The sequence below is a fragment of the Dendropsophus ebraccatus genome, chromosome 6 (genome assembly GCF_027789765.1).
Source record: "Dendropsophus ebraccatus isolate aDenEbr1 chromosome 6, aDenEbr1.pat, whole genome shotgun sequence".
NCBI classification, from domain to species: Eukaryota; Metazoa; Chordata; class Amphibia; order Anura; family Hylidae; genus Dendropsophus; species Dendropsophus ebraccatus.
In genome coordinates, this window is record NC_091459.1 from 11,491,031 (window position 1) to 11,511,241 (window position 20,211).

At 46.2% G+C, this 20,211-nt stretch overlaps 1 protein-coding gene across 1 annotated transcript in view; it reads right to left on the minus strand.

Moving 5' to 3' along the window:
• The window catches only part of LRRC1 (leucine rich repeat containing 1), a 127,359-nt gene extending 117,450 nt beyond the window's left edge, over nucleotides 1-9,909 (minus strand). Inside the window, exon 1 of the mRNA XM_069974505.1 lies at nucleotides 9,428-9,909. Within this exon, the coding sequence (XP_069830606.1) occupies nucleotides 9,428-9,586 (159 nt within the window). The 5' untranslated portion in view covers nucleotides 9,587-9,909. The remainder of the gene's footprint in view (nucleotides 1-9,427) is intronic.
• Nucleotides 9,910-20,211: the final 10,302 nt, after the last annotated feature.

Genomic DNA, 20,211 nt, shown 5'->3' on the forward strand with positions numbered 1-20,211 from the left:
AGTCTAAACACTGATCGTTATAAAAATCCCAAGCTGTGCCTAGTCAACAATAAAGGGGTGCAACACATCCCCTTCACAAACCTGATTGGGGTCAGTGGGCCCCTTCATGACTTCATATTGATGGTCTATCCTAAGGACCCTATCTTAATGATAATCTGACGATTCAGCAGATTATCACTCCGTGTAATATAAACAACGATCAGCCTAAAGCCACTATAACACTGGGCCATGGAGAGGAGCAAACGAGCTATTACACGCATCGCCAGCAAGAGAGTAGGTGATGGCACAATAAGGAAAATAAAGTTTAAACTTTTCTGTCCAAGCTCCCCTGGTGCCCTGCAGCCTTTACCCCACATTTCCTGCCCCCTGTAGTAGCCTCTGACAGGCAGCACAGCCAATCCTGTGTAAGCGATGAAATAAATACCCACACTACCATGCTATCAGCCAATGAGCAAGTTTTCTCACTTGCTTGCAGCTAGAGCTCGGCTATATTCAGCTGATAATTGTCCTGTATAATAGAACACAACGATCGGCCGACATGAACAATGTCGGCTGATCGTTGTAGTCGTTGGACTCGAACCCGATCACAGTTCGCTCATCCCTACAAACGACTCATATAGCAGCACTCTGCTGCCGTCGCTCCGTGGAATAGGTGCGGCGGCAGCAGACCGCTGCTATATGAGTCAAGCGATCACCTAGGCAGCCCCCCCCCGGCTTTCACCCGCTCGCTGCTGCTGCGAGCAATAGCGGCGGAAGCAAGCGGGGAACGAGTAAAAAGCAAGCGCTAACAGCTCGTTTGCTCCTCTCAGTCGCCCCATGTAATAGGGGCTTTACACAGAACAGTTATCATCAATGAGCGTTTCTGACTACTGATAATAGGCCTGTGTATGCCCTGTGCCACCCAAGGTGCCACAGCTCACACTGAAAGGCAAAGTATTATTGCTTGGCACATGGGACAGAAAATGCCTGCAGCAGTAATTTCGATAAGCAGCTCGATAGTTGTAAGATATATAACAAAGGTGAGGCAACCATCAGGAAATACAAGTTTGAAGTTCAGCTAATGTTATTCATTAAACCATTCTATTTTCCATTTGAACTTTGTAGCAGCTCTAAGAAGCCTCATGTAATACGAACATACAAGCGATAGAAGCCTGGGCTATAAACCACCCTGACACAATGACTTATCTGCTGAGGGTGGATACAAGCATGACACAACGTCGGCCATCCAGATGGTTGGCAGCTCGCTAGTTGGGTGTAATCCTACAAAGACTATCAAACTGGTTACTGCACATAAAACTAACAAAGAATACAATAGACACTTCAGCTGATGTGAACAGTACAGTGCATTCAAGATACATTACAGACTCACGGATGAGGATAAAATGACTAAAAACCAATGGGAAAAAAGTCCCATAGGTCAGCAGATTAGCAGACACATTTGAAGGGGTATTCCTGTTCAGGCATACAAATGTTCTTACTAAAAAGTAATAGGGCCTTTTACAAGTGCTAGAAACGCCCGATCCTCAGCTGTTTAGAACAGGGTTCCAAATTTATTGTTGTTGGCTACACATCTTGTAGATGTGAGTCCCATAACGATAAAGGGAAACTGGCGGCACGAATGTGTATATAGGATACGTATATACACTCACCGGCCACTTTATTAGGTACACCTGTCCAACTGCACGTTACCAGTTAATTTCTAATCAGCCAATCACATGGCGGCAACTCAGTGCATTTAGGCATGTAGACATGGTCAAGACAATCTCCTGCAGTTCAAACCGAGCATCAGTATGGGGAAGAAAGGTGATTTGAGTGCCTTTGAACGTGGCATGGTTGTTGGTGCCAGAAGGGCTGGTCTGAGTATTTCAGAAACTGCTGATCTACTGGGATTTTCACGCACAACCATTTCTAGGGTTTACATAGAATGGTCCGAAAAAGAAAAAAACACCCAGTGAGCGGCAGTTCTGTGGGCGGAAATGCCTTGTTGATGCCAGAGGTCAGAGGAGAATGGGCAGACTGGTTTGAGCTGATAGAAAGGCAACAGTGACTCAAATAGCCAACCGTTACAACCAAGGTAGGCAGAAGAGCATCTCTGAATGCACAGTACGTCCAACTTTGAGGCAGATGGGCTACAGCAGCAGAAGACCACACCGGGTGCCACTCCTTTCAGCTAAGAACAGGAAACTGAGGCTAAAATTTGCACAAGCTCATCGAAATTGGACAGTAGAAGATTGGAAGAACGTTGCCTGGTCTGATGAGTCTCGATTTCTGCTTGAACATGACAATGAGTTCACTTTACTCAAATGGCCTCCACAGTCACCAGATCTTAATCCAATAGAGCATCTTTGGGATGTGGTGGAACGGGAGATTCGCATCATGGATGTGCAGCCGACAAATCTGCGGCAACTGTGTGATGCCATCATGTCAATATGGAACAAAATCTCTGAGGAAGCTTCCAGCACCTTGTTGAATCTATGCCACGAAGAATTGAGGCAGTTCTGAAGGCAAAAGGGGGTCCAACCCATTACTAGCATGGTGTACCTAATAAAGTGGCCGGTAAGTGTATGTGTGCTGTCAGTTTCCAAACACAAGCAGCAGTGTATACTTACCACGCTGCTTGTGATCCACCATCTGGCTTCTCCAGTCCTCCCGCCACAGATGGAAACTTTAGGCCCCGCCTGTTCCAGAATAATTGACAGCTGGAGGAGGCCTGAAGATACAGTGGGCGGGTGGAGAACTATGGAAGCCAAATGCCAGATCACAAGCAGCATGTTAGTATAGACTGCTTGTTTCTAACACCAAAAGTCCAGGCTGCACCACAGGTAGCCAAAAGGGCCTGCTAGTCCACCTGCTACAATCAATAGCAAACAACCAAAAGGAAAAGGGATATCAGTATACTTTGTTAATTAAAGTTAGACAAAAAAAAACAACTCTAAAATCTTAAAAACATACCAAAAATCCACTCCTGGCTCAAATACAGCACAGTCTGTTACCATTCAACCCCTACTGGTATAAAGCAGTGTCATTATTGCACATCTGCCAATTATGTATATCTGTAACTACATAACCATATGCAAAAAAGATAAACTACATGGCCAAGCTAAAAGGGAACCAATCACCGAAAAAAAAAGCATATAGAGCTTTTGAAATGTGCTGTTAGAGCACACAGTACACTTGCCACACGTGTTTTCATAGCCTCCGTGCCTTCCTGGTGTAAGCCGCAAAGTAACTTTATAAAATTGGCGCCCTGTATGCTAATTACCTGAGGTAGTCATCTGGGCGGTGTGCGGCTAGCAGGTAGTCACGGTCCCCTGGGCGTTCTTCTGTTGTAATCACGCCCCTCTGGGCGTGATTCAAATGGCAGAGTAGCTGTGGCGTCAATCGGGAGCGCACCGTGCCCGAGGTCGGCGCGCTTACGTACTGATGCCGGACGCCGCCGCGCATGTGCAGCGCAGCCGCTTCCATTCCAGCTAGACTGCGCCTGTGCAGAATAGCCTCGAACTCCAGCTCACAGGCTATTCGAGGCTATTCTGCACAGGCGCAGTACAGCAGAAATGGAAGCGGCTGTACTGCGCATGTGCGGCGGCGTCCGGCATCAGAATGTCACAGCTACTCGGCCATTGTGATAACAGCAGAACGCCCAGGGGACCGTGACTACCTGCTAGCCGCACACCGCCCAGATGACTACCTCAGGTAATTAGCATACGGGGCACCAGTTTTATAAAGTTACTTTGCGGCTTACACCGGGAAGGCACGGAGGCTATGAAAACACGTGTGGCAAGTGTGCTGTGTGCTCTAACAGCACACTTCAAAATCTCTATATGTGGTTTTCTGGTGATTGGTTCCCTTTAACAAGCATCAAACAACAAATAAAGTGCAAGTGCAACAGATCCCCAAGGCAAGGCAAGTAGGTCAACAAAAAGGATTCCCAAGGGGAGGCGACAGCTGGACAGCTGGATAACAGATCCAGAGCCTGACAGCCCCCACTGACTTTCAGGGTAGAAACACAAACACCAGGACCACAGCAGATTTCGCTGTGAATTGCTGCTGATCCCCTGCCGGGCAGTTCGCTTTGGGGGCTCCCGGCCTGAACGTCCCACTCAGCCAATCAGTGGCTGCATCAGGGCACCGCACTGATGGGCTAAGCAGGACATCCAGCCGGGAACCCGCAAAGCAATGTATGTATGTACTGGCTGGCAGGGGGTTAGGGGGCTGTCACTTACATACTGTATTCTCTTCGAAACTGACCGGCATGGGATCCGCAGCAAATTTTGTTGTGAATTTGCAGTGTGAAATCCGCTGCGGCTCCAGTGTGTGTTTTTCTACCCTAATAAAGGTGTTCTGCTTGTGTCTGACACAGGTGTAACCAAAGCCCAAGTAAAAAAGTTATCAAAAATATACAGTGATACCTTGGTTTAAGAGTAACTTGGATTGAGAGCGTTTTGCGAGAAGAACTCACTGTTTTTTAAAATTGTGCATTGCTTTGGTTTAAGAGCTCCCTGTACTGGGTGAGAGGGGAAGTGGCATGGTCTGCATAGTGGGGTCTACAGTACTGTACTCTGACCCAGGAAGTCTCCCTCACCTTGCAAATCATAGCAGATCCACTTCAGGCTGGGGCTTGCATCAGGGGACAGGACTGTGGGGGTAATCTCTTCCTAGCTGTAACCCCTCTCTCCCTGGACAGAGTGCTGCATATATGTGCCCACATCTGCCCTGCTCATTCCTCCCTGCAGTCTCTGTCAGTCCTTGTGTTTCCTATCCTCTCCCTTCCTGCTATAATGTGCTTGCACTTACACTCAACCATTCACACTGCTTTATAGAGAAGTTTCTGTCACCGTCCTCCTCCCCCCCTTCCCCATTGCTGTCATGTGACCACACAGACCTCTGACAACAGCCCTGCTTCTCTATTCTAGCCTGTTGTACTACGCTACTGCATTATGGGGATCTGCAGCTCCATCCTGTATCTACAAACTGCAGCTCTTTTTCAGGTTTATGCAGTTACTATACATTATACTCCATATACTGACTGCTATACTGTACAATAACTTATATTATTACATATCCAGCTGTTTCTCATTGTTTCATCTGCTCTACATGTCATTCAGAATAAAAAATATATATATTTTTCGGGTGTGGAACCAATTGTCTGCATATCAGTGATTTCTTATGGGAAAATTTGCTTTGGTTTAAGAGTGGATTTGGATTACAAGCGCGGCCCCCAAACGAATTATGCTCGTAATCCAAGGCACCACTGTATTTAAAAATTCTCAATTCTCTTTAGAGAAATGAAACACTGCCCACCAAATTCTTTTCTCAAGCATTGGACACAAAGGCTACAGCCCAGGTAGAGTTACATTACATACCAAAGACAAGTTCATTCTTGAGTAACGAATTAGGTTTCCTGAATAGATTTGGTTGAAAAAGTGCACACAACAGAACAGAAGCCAAGTCATTCAAAGCAATGACGTTAGAATAATATAAAGTATGTTACCTGATCAGCTACTATATATCAATGTTAGAGGCTGTTCATCTGCTGTCAGCGAGCTTACGCTTCGCATGTATGCTGGGAAAAGCTCCCAAAGCGCACAAAAGTATATGTCATAGGACTTCATAAGCCCCATGGGAGACAAAAGTCTATTGGGCTGTTATAAAACTAAAGTATGGAATAGTGCAGACAACTAGGCTAGTCCCCAGAACAGCACACGCCGAATAAAAAACACTGCTGAACACTACTTTATCTGAGCACCCCCTTGCATTAGAGGGCATGTTTCACCTAGATCAGGGACGTCATATTCAGGCCCTCCAGCTGTTACAAAACTACAATTCCCATCATGCCTGGACAGCCAAAGCTTTAGCTGTCTAGGCATGATGGGAATTGTAGTTTTGTAAGAGCTGGAGGGCCTGAGTTTCACACCTGTGACCTAGATTTTCTTTTACTGATTAGAATCAGATACTTATGGTGCATTTACACAGAGATTTCACTGACAGATTTTTGAAGCCAAAGCCAGGAACAGACTATAACGCAGCTCAAAAAAAGGACAGCTGCACCAGCATCCCTGCGCCAGTCTACGTGAATTGATTGAAAATATTATAGCGATGTGCCTGCTGGTACATTCGCACATAACCGCAGCAGATCCACAGGAGATTTGATTTCCCAGATTTGCTTTGCTTTGAATATGCAACTTAAAATCTGCGTCATCAAATCTGCTGCGGATCCTGTACGTGTGAACGCACCCTAAAAAAAACATTTTAAAAAATCCCCCCCCATCCTACCCCAAGTAATAAAATTACATTTTATTCCCCACACAAAATAAACTGTTAGATAAAAAATAAAAAAATAGCCCCGTCCTTAATGACAGCAACTATACTATCATTTATACCGCACAGTATTAATCAGAATAATACAATTTAGAAAATCTTTTCCTTGGGAAATATATCTAAGCTGAACTAAACTATATTATATACAGTAACTGGATAAGTTATGTGAGCAGGGTTTAGGCCTGTGTCTACCATAACACCCTCCAACTTGTTGGCCGTTGTTGTGCTGGCACACATATGGAAGCTGTCATGTGACTAATGGCCGCTGATAAGAATGACAGGTGATAACATTAAACACATTCCATCATCCCACTCCTGTGCGTTGGCTCTGGCTAACATAAAGCCTATCAGCGGGGAGGACCACACCTTGTCCCTGGGCCGGCAGCTTAGGAGTAAATATCCCGGCTGTCACTATGAGAACATATAACCATATAACCAATAGCCATGTAAAGCACTACAAAAGTAATAGAAAACAATACTAATGCAATAAAAAAAAAAAAAAAAAAAAAAAATGGAAGGAAGAGTTTTAGACTTGCATGCTAACCAATATCTAGCAATAATCTGCTTTCCCGTGGGAGTAAAAAACAAACAAACACATTTTCACCTGAACAAAAAGGCGTTATTGTCATGAATACATTGTTTGGTTGTGTTTTGGATCACTACAGGCAAGGCCTTCACCAGACCAGTACAGACGCCTGGATGGGAATCAAAGTTATCTTACTTCTCTCCCAATTCACTTCCAATTATGTGCACCTCTACCATCAAGCATGTGTGCTGCGCAACCAGTCTGTCACCATGTTCCTTGAGTCCTGACTTACAGATGAAAATAAATAGCTAAACCTAAACAAACAAGCGTCAGGAAAAAACTCCCGTCAGGCGCAGACCCATCTGTCACCTCCATATAAACAAGGTACTATAATTACTATACACATACCGGAAAGATGACAATACAGGGACAGAGAGTTACCTGTAGACTGCCCCCTCCCCTATTGTGCACAGGTACAGCTATGTCCGATACAGGACAGCACTCTCAGCCCCATAGACCCAGCAATGTTCAGTAACCCCTACAGCGCTGGCATCAAACTCAGGCCCCACAGCTACTACAAAACTACAATTCCCGCAATGCCTGATGGGAACTGTAGTTTTGTAACAGCTGGAGGGCCTAGGTTTGACACCCCTGCCCTAGGGAATGAATGAAGTTGTGCACTGAAGACTCAGTCACTGGTGGCCAAAACTTTTATTGTTAAAGGGGCTTTTTAATTCTTTTTTTGTTGTTGTTTTTTTAATGCAAAAAAACAGAAGTAAAGCATCTTTGTAGATCACGTACCCTTCTGATACTGTCCCATGGCGCCTTTCTCTCGGCAGATCACATGACATTGATCTTTCTTCCTATTCTCTTCCCTTGTATATTGCATCCAGCATGCACTGCGGCAGAGTATAGATGCATGCATGGCTGTGCTTCTATCTTATACTAAACAGGCTAGAAAATGAAGGTACGGCCCATTTCTACATACATCACCGCTGCTGTATCCCAACACTGCAACAAAACTAGCTGGATGCAGCGTACATCAGTGAAAGAGGAGGAAGGGTAAAAACCAGCGTCACCTGACCGGCTGGGAGAATGCCATAACTGGACTTTCTGACAGGTAAGTGATCTACAAAGCTGCTTTACTGCCGACTTCTAGAGGGATTAAAAACCTTTAACAACGATTGACAGCTATAACCAATATAACCTATGGGAAATGACAAACTACAACTCCTATCATTGCCTGGACAGCCAAAGCCAAGAGTAGTTTAGCCAAACCTGGAAGGCCACAAGTTCTGTATCCCTGACAAACCTATATGACGCAATCCATAAAACACTTGTTCATGCGATGACTGTTCTTCTATGCGACATGGATAATGGGGTTCATCCAAGTTCCCATCAATGGAAGAGGGTGCACCTGTCACTCACTAATCAGTACGGGCAACAACACTTCAACCAGCACTGACTGGCTGACAGCGGCTGTGATGTCACCACTATGACCTCATACATGTCCTCCTAAGGGTATGCTGACACTGAGGAACAGGCGCAGAATTCAAGAAGTTTTCTGCTTGGAATTTCCTCTTCTTCAGCTCCGGCAGAATGCGGAAATTCAAAGCCCCAACAACTTCTATGGGATTTCTCTAGCGGATTCTGCTCCCAAAGAGTGGAAAGCGGATTGGTGGAAATCCCATTGAGCACAATGGAATATTCGGGTGGAATTTTAAGCAGAATACACGTACAATTAATTGCGGATTCAGCTTGAAATTCCTCAGTGTGAACATACCCTAATAACTACTTTATACGCACATTAACCACCTGATGCCATCAGGATTATTCACCTACATATCCGCAATGCCACCTACACAGCAGCAACGCCACTCCCTGCACTCTCCTAACCTTTCCCCAGCTGGTGGTGAGCCCAGCCTCAGGCAGACAGCAGAGGGGCAGCCTGTTCTCAGCAGAGGGACAGCCACAGTACAGGGGCAGCAGAGGGGCAGCCTGCTCTCAGTACAGGGGCAGCTGTGTTCTCACCCCAGGCAGCTCTCACAGTACACAGGCAGCCATAGGGGGGCACCAGCATAGAGGGGCACCTGTGTTCTCAGTAGCAGAGGGGCAGCCACAGTACAGGGGCACCTGTCTTCTCAGTACAGGGACTGCCACAGTAGAGGGGTACCTGCTCTCAGTACAGGGGCAGCCATAGCAGAGGGGCAGCCACAGTAAAGGGGTACCTGCTCTCAGTACAGAGGCACCTGTGTTCTCAGTAGAGGGGCAGCCACAGTACAGGGGCAGCCACAGTACAGGGGCAGCCACAGTACAGGGGCAGCCATAGCAGAGGGGTACCTGCTCTCAGTACAGGGGCAGCCACAGTACAGGGGTACCTGCTCTCAGTACAGGGGCAGCCACAGTACAGGGGTACCTGCTCTCAGTACAGGGGCAGCCACAGTAGAGGGGTACCTGCTCTCAGTACAGGGGCAGCCACAGTAGAGGGGTACCTGCTCTCAGTACAGGGGCAGCCACAGTACAGGGGTACCTGCTCTCAGTACAGGGGCAGCCATAGCAGAGGGGCAGCAGCCGTGCTCTCACCCTGGGCAGCTCTCGCAGCTGGTTGGCATCCAGTAGCAGCTCCTCCAGGCTCCGGCTGTAGCGGTAGATCTCCTCGGGCACGGTCAGCAGGGAGCAGTGCCTCTTATCCAGGTACTCCACATGACGGTGACACCGCCACAGGGGGATGCAGTGGAACATCCCCGAGGAGAGTCCGAACCAGCGGCCCAGCGTGCCTATAGTGGCCGGGGCCCAGTAGCCGGCCCTCCCGCTCCGCCCGGGTCACTGACAATCACTTCCCCGGCTCCACCGCGTCACCATCCAGGTGTGTGCGACACAAGTTCCCAAAGTGCCGAGAGTCAGGCTCCCCCCGGGTCCCCGCGCCTCCTCCCGGTGCAGACAATGAGCCTGTGCCGCCCGCGGGTCACTCCTCCCCGGATCCCAGGAAGTAACCTGTGCGGCGGCGGCGGAGAGCGTGTGGCCCAGGCTGTGTGCGGCCCCTCCCCCCGTGTGGACATGTACACATGGACCGGTGTGTGAGCGCCGCCCCCTCCCTCTATTATCACCTCACTGCACGGCCTCTCCCTCCCACCCCGGGCCCGCCTGACGTCTGACTGGCCCCGCCCCTCCCGGGGTCTGAGAGCGGCGCTCAGGGCTCAGTGTCCTGCCGGGAGGGGGGTGACCACAGGAGGCGAAGGCCTCCCTGACAGGACGGCGGGCACCGCGACACCTGACACCGGCCGGGAGAGAGAGGCGGCTCACCGGCACCACTCACCACACTGAGAGGCGGCACCGGGGGCTGATAGACTGCGGGGTTTGTTACACACCTGACACAGTAAAGAAACAGTGGAGCAGTTGCCCATAGCAACCAGTCAGCGTTAAGTTTCTGTGGTACTTTCAAAATGAAAGGAGCGATCTGATTGGTTGTTATTGGCAAGGTTCAATAATGGAAGGAGCGATCTGATTGGTTGTTATTGGCAAGGTTCAATAATGGAAGGAGCGATCTGATTGGTTGTTATTGGCAACGTTCAATAATGGAAGGAGCGATCTGATTGGTTGTTATTGGCAACGTTCAATAATGGAAGGAGCGATCTGATTGGTTGTTATTGGCAAGGTTCAATAATGAAAGGAGCGATCTGATTGGTTGTTATTGGCAACGCTCAATAATGGAAGGAGCGATCTGATCGGTTGTTATTGGCAACGTTCAATAATGGAAGGAGCGATCTGATTGGTTGTTATTGGCAACGTTCAATAATGGAAGGAGCGATCTGATTGGTTGTTATTGGCAAGGTTCAATAATGGAAGGAGCGATCTGATTGGTTGTTATTGGCAAGGTTCAATAATGAAAGGAGCGATCTGATTGGTTGTTATTGGCAACGCTCAATAATGGAAGGAGCGATCTGATTGGTTGTTATTGGCAACGTTCAATAATGGAAGGAGCGATCTGATTGGTTGTTATTGGCAACGTTCAATAATGGAAGGGGCGATCTGATTGGTTGTTATTTTCCATAAATCTCCCCCTTGGTGACATCACACAGTGTAATGTGTGGTAATAGTCTATGCTGTAACATTATGTGTAGGGATGGTCCGAACCCACCGAGGTTCGGATGAACCTGAAAGCTCGGCATCGGATTCCTGCTGTCTGCCCGCTCCGTGCACCGGGAGGATACAGCGGGAGGACCGCCTGGAAAACTGGGATACAGCCTATGGCTATGGCTGTATCCCAGTTTTCCAGGCGGTCCTCCTGCTGGATCCGCCCGCTGCACGGAGCAGGTGGACAGCGAGAATCATTACCGAGGGTTTGGGTTTGTACGAACCTTAATCGAACTCGATTCGGACCATCCCTAGTTATGTGTATATTGTCTTGTTCCCACAGGGTGTTGTGTATTTTGGGACACTCTTACAGCACTAAAACTGGCGCAAAAAAAATCACAGTGGCTCGTCATGTTTGATAGATTTTGCACAGTTTTAGGCTATGTTCACACTATGTATAGAGACCGGCCATTCCGTGACCCGAAACGGCCGGTCTCTGTTTGGATCATCCCGGCCAGTACTGCAGTACCAGCCGGATGATCTTTTGGCCGCAGGGTTCTGATGCGGGCGCATCAGCGCGTGCCCGCATCAGAATCTCCCATAGCACACAGCTGGAGCCGCTCACTTCATTGTGTGAACTGACAGGGTTTCCTACGGCCGCAATTCATTGAATTGCGGCCGCAGAAAACTGACGTGTCAGTTGTTTGCGGCCCCGTGCAGGATCCCGGCCGGAGCGTATACGATGTGTATACTCTCCGACTGGGATCCCATGGAACAATAGGCATTGTTAACCCATACAAAGTATGGCGGCAACAACGGCTGTACTTTTACGTAGTGTGAACATAGCCTTAAAGTGACTGTACCACCAGGCCCAGGCTGAAGCACTGGAGGCGGCCGACCCACCCTTAGTTGGGAGGAAACCCCAGCTCTCTATGATAGGGTTCCATTGATTCTAATGGAGTCACGTCATGGAGCGGCTGGGGTTTCTTCCCACTAAGGGTGGGTCAGCCGCCTCCAGTGCTTCAGCCTGGGCCTGGTGGTACAGTCACTTTAAGGTCCCTAAGGGTATGTTCACATCTCGTTTTTGGCCCCACGTAGGGCTACACGTCAGGAATCGGTGAAAAAAGGATGCCGGCGTGCGGTTGACTGCCACATTGACTTAAATGAGCAGGACGGAGTCTACCACGCTTTTGACTCCTGCACAAAAGCAGCGTACGTACGGCAAATGAGCAGAACGTTGTCACATAATGGCTCCGTCCTGCTCATTTAGGTCAATCTGGCCATTGGCTACACGCCAGCATCCTTTTTTTCACTGATTCCTGACGTGTAGCCCGACATGGGGCCAAAAACGAGATGTGAACATACCCTTATACTGTTGTCGGATTCAGCCGTCGGTATGAGGCATATGGGGCTCTCCTAAAAGACTACTAACAGATGGTGATGGGGTTGGGCATGATGGAAAATCATTATAGGAATAGGAATTTCCCAAAGTTTCTTTAGGAAAGCACCTGTATTGTCACGAACCCGATTGTCACGTTCTTCCTCTCTTGCTTGACCTGTGTAGATTGTCCTTAAATTGTACAATCCCCCTGATCAACTTGTGAGAACGATTTTATCGGTTTTATGTCCTACTAGATCTAGATTTTCTATCTGCTTCCAACAGGCATAGGAAGTACAGTAAAACCTCGGTGTTCGAACAATTCGGTATTCGAACTAAATTTCCCCCTGATGTTTTGCTCGGTACTCAAACAAAATCTGGGGGATAACTGTCAGTTATAGGTGTTCGGGAACAGTGAGAGGCAGGAGCGGGCAGCTATTTAAAGGGGTACTGCAGCGTGGGGACACTTTTTCGCTGGGAGCGGGGAGGAGGTGGCCGAGGGAAAAGACGTCCACTCACCTCCCTGGTTCCAGCGGCAGGTCCAACATCGCGGCACTCCGGTGAAACGGATCCCGCCTCCTTCACTGAGTGGCTGAGCGGACCTGAGATGTCAGACACCCGGAAGCGGCCTGGCACCGGAGCCCCGTGATGCAGGACCCGCCACTGGAACCGGGGAGATCCCAGCGAAAAACTGCCCCCACGCTGGAGTACCCCTTTAAACTTGCCGCCATGCTCCTGCTCCTCTCAGCTGCAGGGGACACCCTGTAAAGAAGCGGGGATTCCCCTCTTTTTGATGGGATTCCCCGCTTCTTTACAAGGTGTCCCCCGCAGCTAAGAGGAGCAGGAGCATGGCGGCAAGTTTAAATAGCCGCCCGCTTCTGCCACTCACTGTGGGGGACACCCTGTAAAGAAGCCGGCCGGGAGGCGCACTGACCTGTCTCTGCACATCCTCCCCGCCGGCCCGGAGCACTTCCTGTACACTTCCCCCGCCCTCCTGTGCTGTAGCACCGGCGGCCCCGCTCACAAGCTCCTTAGCCGCTTGCTCCCGCTGCTCCCTGCCATCTCTGCAGGGTAAAGGAGAGTCTGCAGAGGTGGCGGGGAGCAGCAGGTGCAAGCGGCTAAGGAGCTTGTGAGTGGGGCTGCAAGTGCTACAGCACAGGCGTGCGGGGAAGCGTACAGGAAGTGCTTCGGGCCGGCAGGGAGGATGTGCAGAGACAGGTCAGTGCGCCCCCTGGCCTGCTTCTTTACAGGGCGTCCCTGCAGTAAGAGGCAGGAGCGGGTGGCTATTTAAACTTGCCGCCGAGCTCCTGCTCCTCTCACCTGCGGAGGACACCTTGTAAAGAAGTGGGGAATCCCATCATAATGAGGTGAATCCCCGCTTCTTTACAGGGTGTCCCCCGCAGCTGAGAGGAGCAGGAGCATGGCGGCAAGTTTAAATAGCCGCCCGCTCCTGCCTCTCACTGTTGCGGGGAACATGGAGCGTTTTTACGCTCTGTGGGCCGGGGGCTCTGCACCTGAACCACGGAGTGTAAGAACCAATTCAATTTACGTTGTTCCCTATGGGAACTTACAGCTCAGTTCTGGAACAGCCTTCCAGAACCGATTATGTGCGAGAACCGAGGTACCACTGTATGAAGATCCATTGTAACTTCTTTTTTTTTAAAGGAGAAGCCCGGCCTTAACAAATTGTTGTCAGGTGGCAGGATTTTTTACATCTCCCTGTGCCTGCGATGCACCGCCTGACCGACCATGAGACCCCTGTTGCAAGGCATCTTTGTGACATCGTCACAACTCAGGGGTAAAATGCCCAAGCCGGCTGATGGACAGCCCCCTCAGCCAATCAGTGACTGGAGCGGCATCTCACCCCCGTCACTGATTTGCTGAGGGGCTGTCAGTCAGCCATGCCGTTGGCAAAACAGGAGATCTCGGAGATCGGCATGGGTCTAGGAGCCAGTCATGGCAAATCGCGGGCACGGGGAGAGGTAAGTTAGTGCCGTTTGTTTTGTTTGTTAAAAGTGTCTTGTTTACTTTTCCTTTCCAGCTTAGACAACCATTAAAGGGAATCTGTCACCTGTCTGTGTCAGCAATGTGGACAGGTGACAGATTCCCTTTAACCCTTTAAGGACGGAGCCAGTTTTCATTTTTGCACTTTCGTTTTTTCCTCCTCATGTTTAAAAGGCCACAGCGCTTGCATATTTTCCCCTACAGACCCCCATGAGCCCTTATTTTTTGCGACACCAATAATACGTTGCAAATACAGACTTAATTTTTCTATAAAATATGCTGCAAAAACAGAAAAAAATTATATGTGCAGTGAAGTTGGAAAAAAGGTGCAATTCCTTTTATTTCAAGGGGTTTTGTATTAACGCCGTTCGCCCTATGGTAAAACTGACATGTTATATATGTTCCTCAAGTACGATTACAACAATATGTTACTTGTATAACTTTTATATTATTTGATGGCTTTTAAAAAATTAAAACAAAAATACATAAATTAAATGCGTTTAAAGTTGCTCTATTCCCATCCTTATAACGCTTTTATTTTTTGGCCTATGGGGCTGTGTGAGATGTCATTTCTTGCGCCACAATCTGCTCTTTCTTTTGGTACCTTGTTTGTGTATATGCGACTTTTTGATCACTTTTTATTACATTTTTTCTGGATTTAATGTAAATAAAAATGCGCAATTTTGCACTTTGGCGGGTTTTTGCGCTTACGCCATTTACCGTGCAGGATCAGGAATGTAATCTTTTAATAGTTTGGGCGATTACGCACGCAATGATGCCAAATATGTTTCTTTTTTAATTGATTTATTTTTATTTATAGCATGGGAAAAGGGGGGTGATTTAAATTTTTATTAGGGGAGGGGATTTTTTTATTAATAAAAACACTTTCTTTTTTTTCCACTAACAGTAATTAGAAGCCCCCTGGGGGACTCCTATATACACAGCACTGATCTCCCATTGAGATCGATGCTGTGTATATAATAGAGCACTGATCCATCAGATCAGTGCTCTATTATAATAGTCTGCTGCAGACCATCTACATGGATTGCCAAGCCGGGATCAGCATCATTCCGAGATCCCCTACTAGACACCAGGGACAGAGGGCACCACCACTATTCAAATGCAGATGTCAGCTTTGACAGCTGCAGTAGTTAGGCGTATCATTGGTAGCTAGGCCCCAGCTTAGTTACCTCCCCCCCTAATATAGTGGTTAGGCCCCATCATATATTTGTTACCACCTCATAGTAGTAAGTCCCCTTATAATTGTTAGGCCCCTTTTTATAAGTTAGGCGGGCTTCTCTTTCTCTGCGGCAAAGCTCAGGGTAGATTTTGGGGCCCACCAGAAGACTCTCCTCCGATAGGCCGTACTGACGCTGAACCTCAGTACAGGCTATGCTATGTGATTTCATAAACAGCTAACTGCCAATTTTGCTGCAAATTTTTCAAATATAGGCAAAATTTTTATAATTTTAACACAAATATAAAAGTCACAGTGAAATCAGGGCAAAAATTGCTCAAAAAGTCCCACCCACATTTCCTGTATTTGGTCCAAGACCTGCAGTTGTCATAGACAAACATAAATTGACGACAGGCAGAGGAGAATGAACAGTGACACCTAGTGGCCAATATTATAACTTAAAATTTTACACATTAAAATATTTTTTTTATGAATTATTACGGCCTTAGTGAAAATATGCAATGTTGTTTTTAATGACACGACAATGCCCATTTATCAATATACTGCTTATTGGCAAAAGATTGTTGGCACCATGTTGATGCCTGTTAATTTAAAAGGGAAGGGTTCAATTTTTTTGTCATCCTCTTATAATAATTTGTATTTTATCTGGAAATAAATGCATCTTATCTTGACAACTTGAAGGTTTATTATCTGTGAAATTGTTACGACTACTTTTGCTATAGGAAATTGCCTTCGTAAAAATTTCAGGTGTACTATATATGAGTGATACATTGGTCGTGGTTCATTACATTTAATTCCACATTAGAATTTTTATATGAATGTGACATTTCTCTAACTCTGTACCACAGAGAGTAATTATGTCAGATTAGTTCCAAAGTATCAGGTTAGTGGTTCTTATCAGTCTGTGAAATGAGGTTCAAAAGAAGATGAGTCTCACAGTAACACAAGTGGCCTAAATACACAAGTCAGTCAGCCGAAGAATAGCTTGAGCAGTAATACTGCAACTCAAGTTGGCAAGTCAAAGTACAGACCTAAATATAATAAAATTGTAGAGATAGGACCTAATTTAGTAGAAATGAAAAGTTTTCCAGTGCAAAAGTCCAGTAAAAATTCCAAATTTATTTGTGCAAAAATTCCATTAAAATGATAGGAAACAAGGTGATCTCTGAACCATACACTAGATGCGTTTCGGCCGGTGGCTTTGATCACAGCTTGATCACATTCATGCCACCGGCCAAAACGCGTCTAAAGTATGGTTCAGAGATCACCTTGTTTCTTATCATTTTAATGGAATTTTTGCACAAATAAATTTGGATTTTTTATTGGGCTTTGCACCTGGAACACTTTTCTACTATTTTTCTCCCGTGTCTCTGATTGGAGCTCCGTGCACCACCACTGGTTAACCATGCACGCTCAGGTTCTGTTTTTCATATTTTTTTGACATGATCATAGCTGTAGCGGCAATTGGACAGTTTGGACCTAATTTTGTGTCTATATTCCACAGTGTCAACCGGCCATATCTTCTTGTCCTCCCGCTTTCTAACACCTAACATAGACAAAACAGAACTTATCATCTTTCCCCCATCTCGCTCCACCCTGCCATCTAAACTGTCAATCACTATCAATGGCTGCACTCTGTCCCCTGTCCCCCAAGTCTGCTGCCTTGGGGTCACCTTTGACTTTTTCCCTGTCTTTTAAACTGCATATTAAGGCCCTGACCACCTCCTGCCGCCTTCACCTAAAAAACATTTTCAGAATCTGCTCTTTTCTCACCCCATGACTCCACCAAACTGCTGATACATGATCTCATTGTTTCCCACTTGGACTACTGTAACATCCTCCTCTCTGGCCTTCCATCTAACTCCCTCGCTCCCCTCCAGTCTATCCTTAACTCTGCCGCCAGACTATTCCACCTTTCCCCTCGCTTTGCCTCTGGCAATCCCTCCACTGGCTCCCCATTGCCCAACGTATTCACTTTAAATTGTTGACCATGACATACAAGGCCATCCACAACCTGTCCCCTCCATACATCTGTGACCTGATATCCCGCTACCGTCCCTCACGCTGCCTTTGATCCTCCAGTGACCTCCTTTTGTGCTCCCCGCTTGTTCGTACCTCGCACAACCTCCTCCAAGACTTTGCCCGAGCCTCCCCCATATTCTGGAACTCGCTACCCCAACACATCCAGCTCTCATCCACCATCAAGTCCTTCAAAAGTAACCTGAAAACCCATCTCTACGAACCAGACTACAACCTATAATAATTCTGCATCACACTGTGACTGGCTGCACTTTAACCCTTTGCCTCTTCAGCCTGTTTTGGCCTTAATGCCCGGGGCCTATTTTCCAAATCTGACCTGTCTCTCTTTATGTAGTTATAACTCTGCGATGCTTTTAATTATCGCGGTTATTCTGAGATTGTTTTTCGTGACATATTCCTTTTTATGTTTGTGCTATACTTTGGTTGATACACTCAGTAGTTTTTTGTAAAAAACACATTTGCACAAAGATTTGAAAAGTTTACGTTTCTTTATATTAAAAATTCTCTTTTTTTCTGATAAAAATAGTCCTGTCACATAAACTAATTATTACTGCAACATCTACAACATGTCTGCTTTATGGTGACGTCATTTGGTGAACGTCCTTTTACTTTTTAGGATATTAGAGGACTTTTAAACTTTTCTGACAGTTTAAAAAATTGCTGCACAATTTCGAATTTTGATTAGATTTATTAGGGACCAGTTCAGTTCTGTAGTGGATTTGTGGGGCCTGTATGTTAGTTACCCCCATAAATCCCTCCACTGTAAAAACTGCACCCCTCAAAGTATTCAAAGTAACATTTCATAAGTTTATTTACCCTTTAGGTGTTTCGCAGTAATTTAAGCAAGTTGGAGGGAAAATTAAAAATTTTAATTTTTTTGGCAGGTATTCTATTTTAATCCATTTTTTTCCTCTAACACAGCAAATACTAACTGAGAAATGGAACTCAATATTTATTCCCCTTATTCCAATGTTTTTAGAAATCCCCCATATGTGGCCACAGTGCGTCACCTGACTCACGCAGACATGAGTCCTTTTTTATTTCAGTTTTTTTTTTTTAGCCATTTAGCCATTTTTTTGCCACGGAGGCCTTGGGGTGCCAAAATATTTGTGTAAGACAAGTTGACGTTTCCATCGGTACCATTCTGGGGGGAATGTGGCACCCTAATCATTGCCACCCTGAGGTGGTACGAAAAAAAATACAATTTAATAGCTGGTTTTCATCATTTTTTTTGTACGCCGTTTACTATACGTTACATGTGACATGTTAACGTTATTCGTCAGGTCGGTACGATTACAGTGATATCCATGTTATATAGCTTTTGTTATAGTTTATGGCGTTAATACTATAAATACTGTTTGTGTCTTGCATATTGTAAGAGCAGTAATATTAAAAAATTTTCGTTAATGGAGTTACATGAGGACTTTTTTTTTTGCGTCATAAGCTGACGTTTTTAGTGGTACACCTTTTGAGTACATGTGACATTTTGATAGCTTTTTTCTATCATTTTTAGCAGGCGGGATTAACAAAAACAATTTCATTTTTGGTTAGTTGTTTACTTATTTTTTTGATGCCATTGATCGGGCGGGATAACTAATGTAATGTGTATTTTTATTCATAGAGGATCATCTATAAAGGGGTGTGGGGAATGTGTATATTTATTTAATTTATTTATTTATGTAACTTATTTATTTATGTGTGTGTGTTTTTTGTTTTACTTTTACAGGTACATCTATAATACATTACAGCATATGATCAGTGCTGTAATGTATTATAAAGTGAATGAGCTGTCAGTAGACTGACAGCTCATTCAAATGATCAGACCCCTTCCTCAGTGCCGCATTAAGCAGCGTGTGGGTTGCTATGGTAACCCCCCCCCGGAGCTGTGCGATCGCTTGCGCGGCTCCGGGGGTTTGGAGGGAGCGGATCTCCCTCCGGACTCCCCATAGACGCTGCGGTCCCATGCTGCAGCGCCTATGGGGTTAACTGCCCAGGGGGGGGCAGCTCCCCTCCGGGCAGGGGCAGCAGGAGGAGGCTGCGTGAGACAGCCTCCTCCTGCTACCCGAGCGCCGCTAGGGACAGCGGGGGGAGGCAGGAAAAGCATGAGGTTGCATATTGCAGGAACTACCTGCTTTACATGATGTTTCGGGAACATCAATTTGCGGCAAGGGGTTAAAAAGTCACACAAACGGGTAAAGACCTACGTCTGGTCAATACCGGGTGAATCGGTTTGCAACTTCTTTAGGTTTAAATGGGTTTAAAACAAGGAACTTAAAGAGATTAAATTCTATAGTACACACTGTGTATAAATAATATGCAAATGTGCAACTTTGTTTTACTGCTGTTTGTTATAATCCGTACCCCCTACCTGTTACGTTTTTTTAAGGTTATGCAGAGAGTCATCTATTGAAGTAGACACAATGCTCTTATAATAGACTAATTAGCTTCCTATTATTTCTTTGTAGCAATTTGAGAATTTACGGTGCAAAAAAAAAGACTAAAGGCATTGTAGTGTTTTCACGCTATTATGTCATCAAATAATACATACAAAGCAGGACAGAGACTTCATCATTACGAGCCGGAATATACTAGAACAGGAGAAACTAACTAACAAAAGAAAGGCGAAAAGAAATCAACAACAATGGAGGAAGATGGAAGAAAAAAAAAAATTGG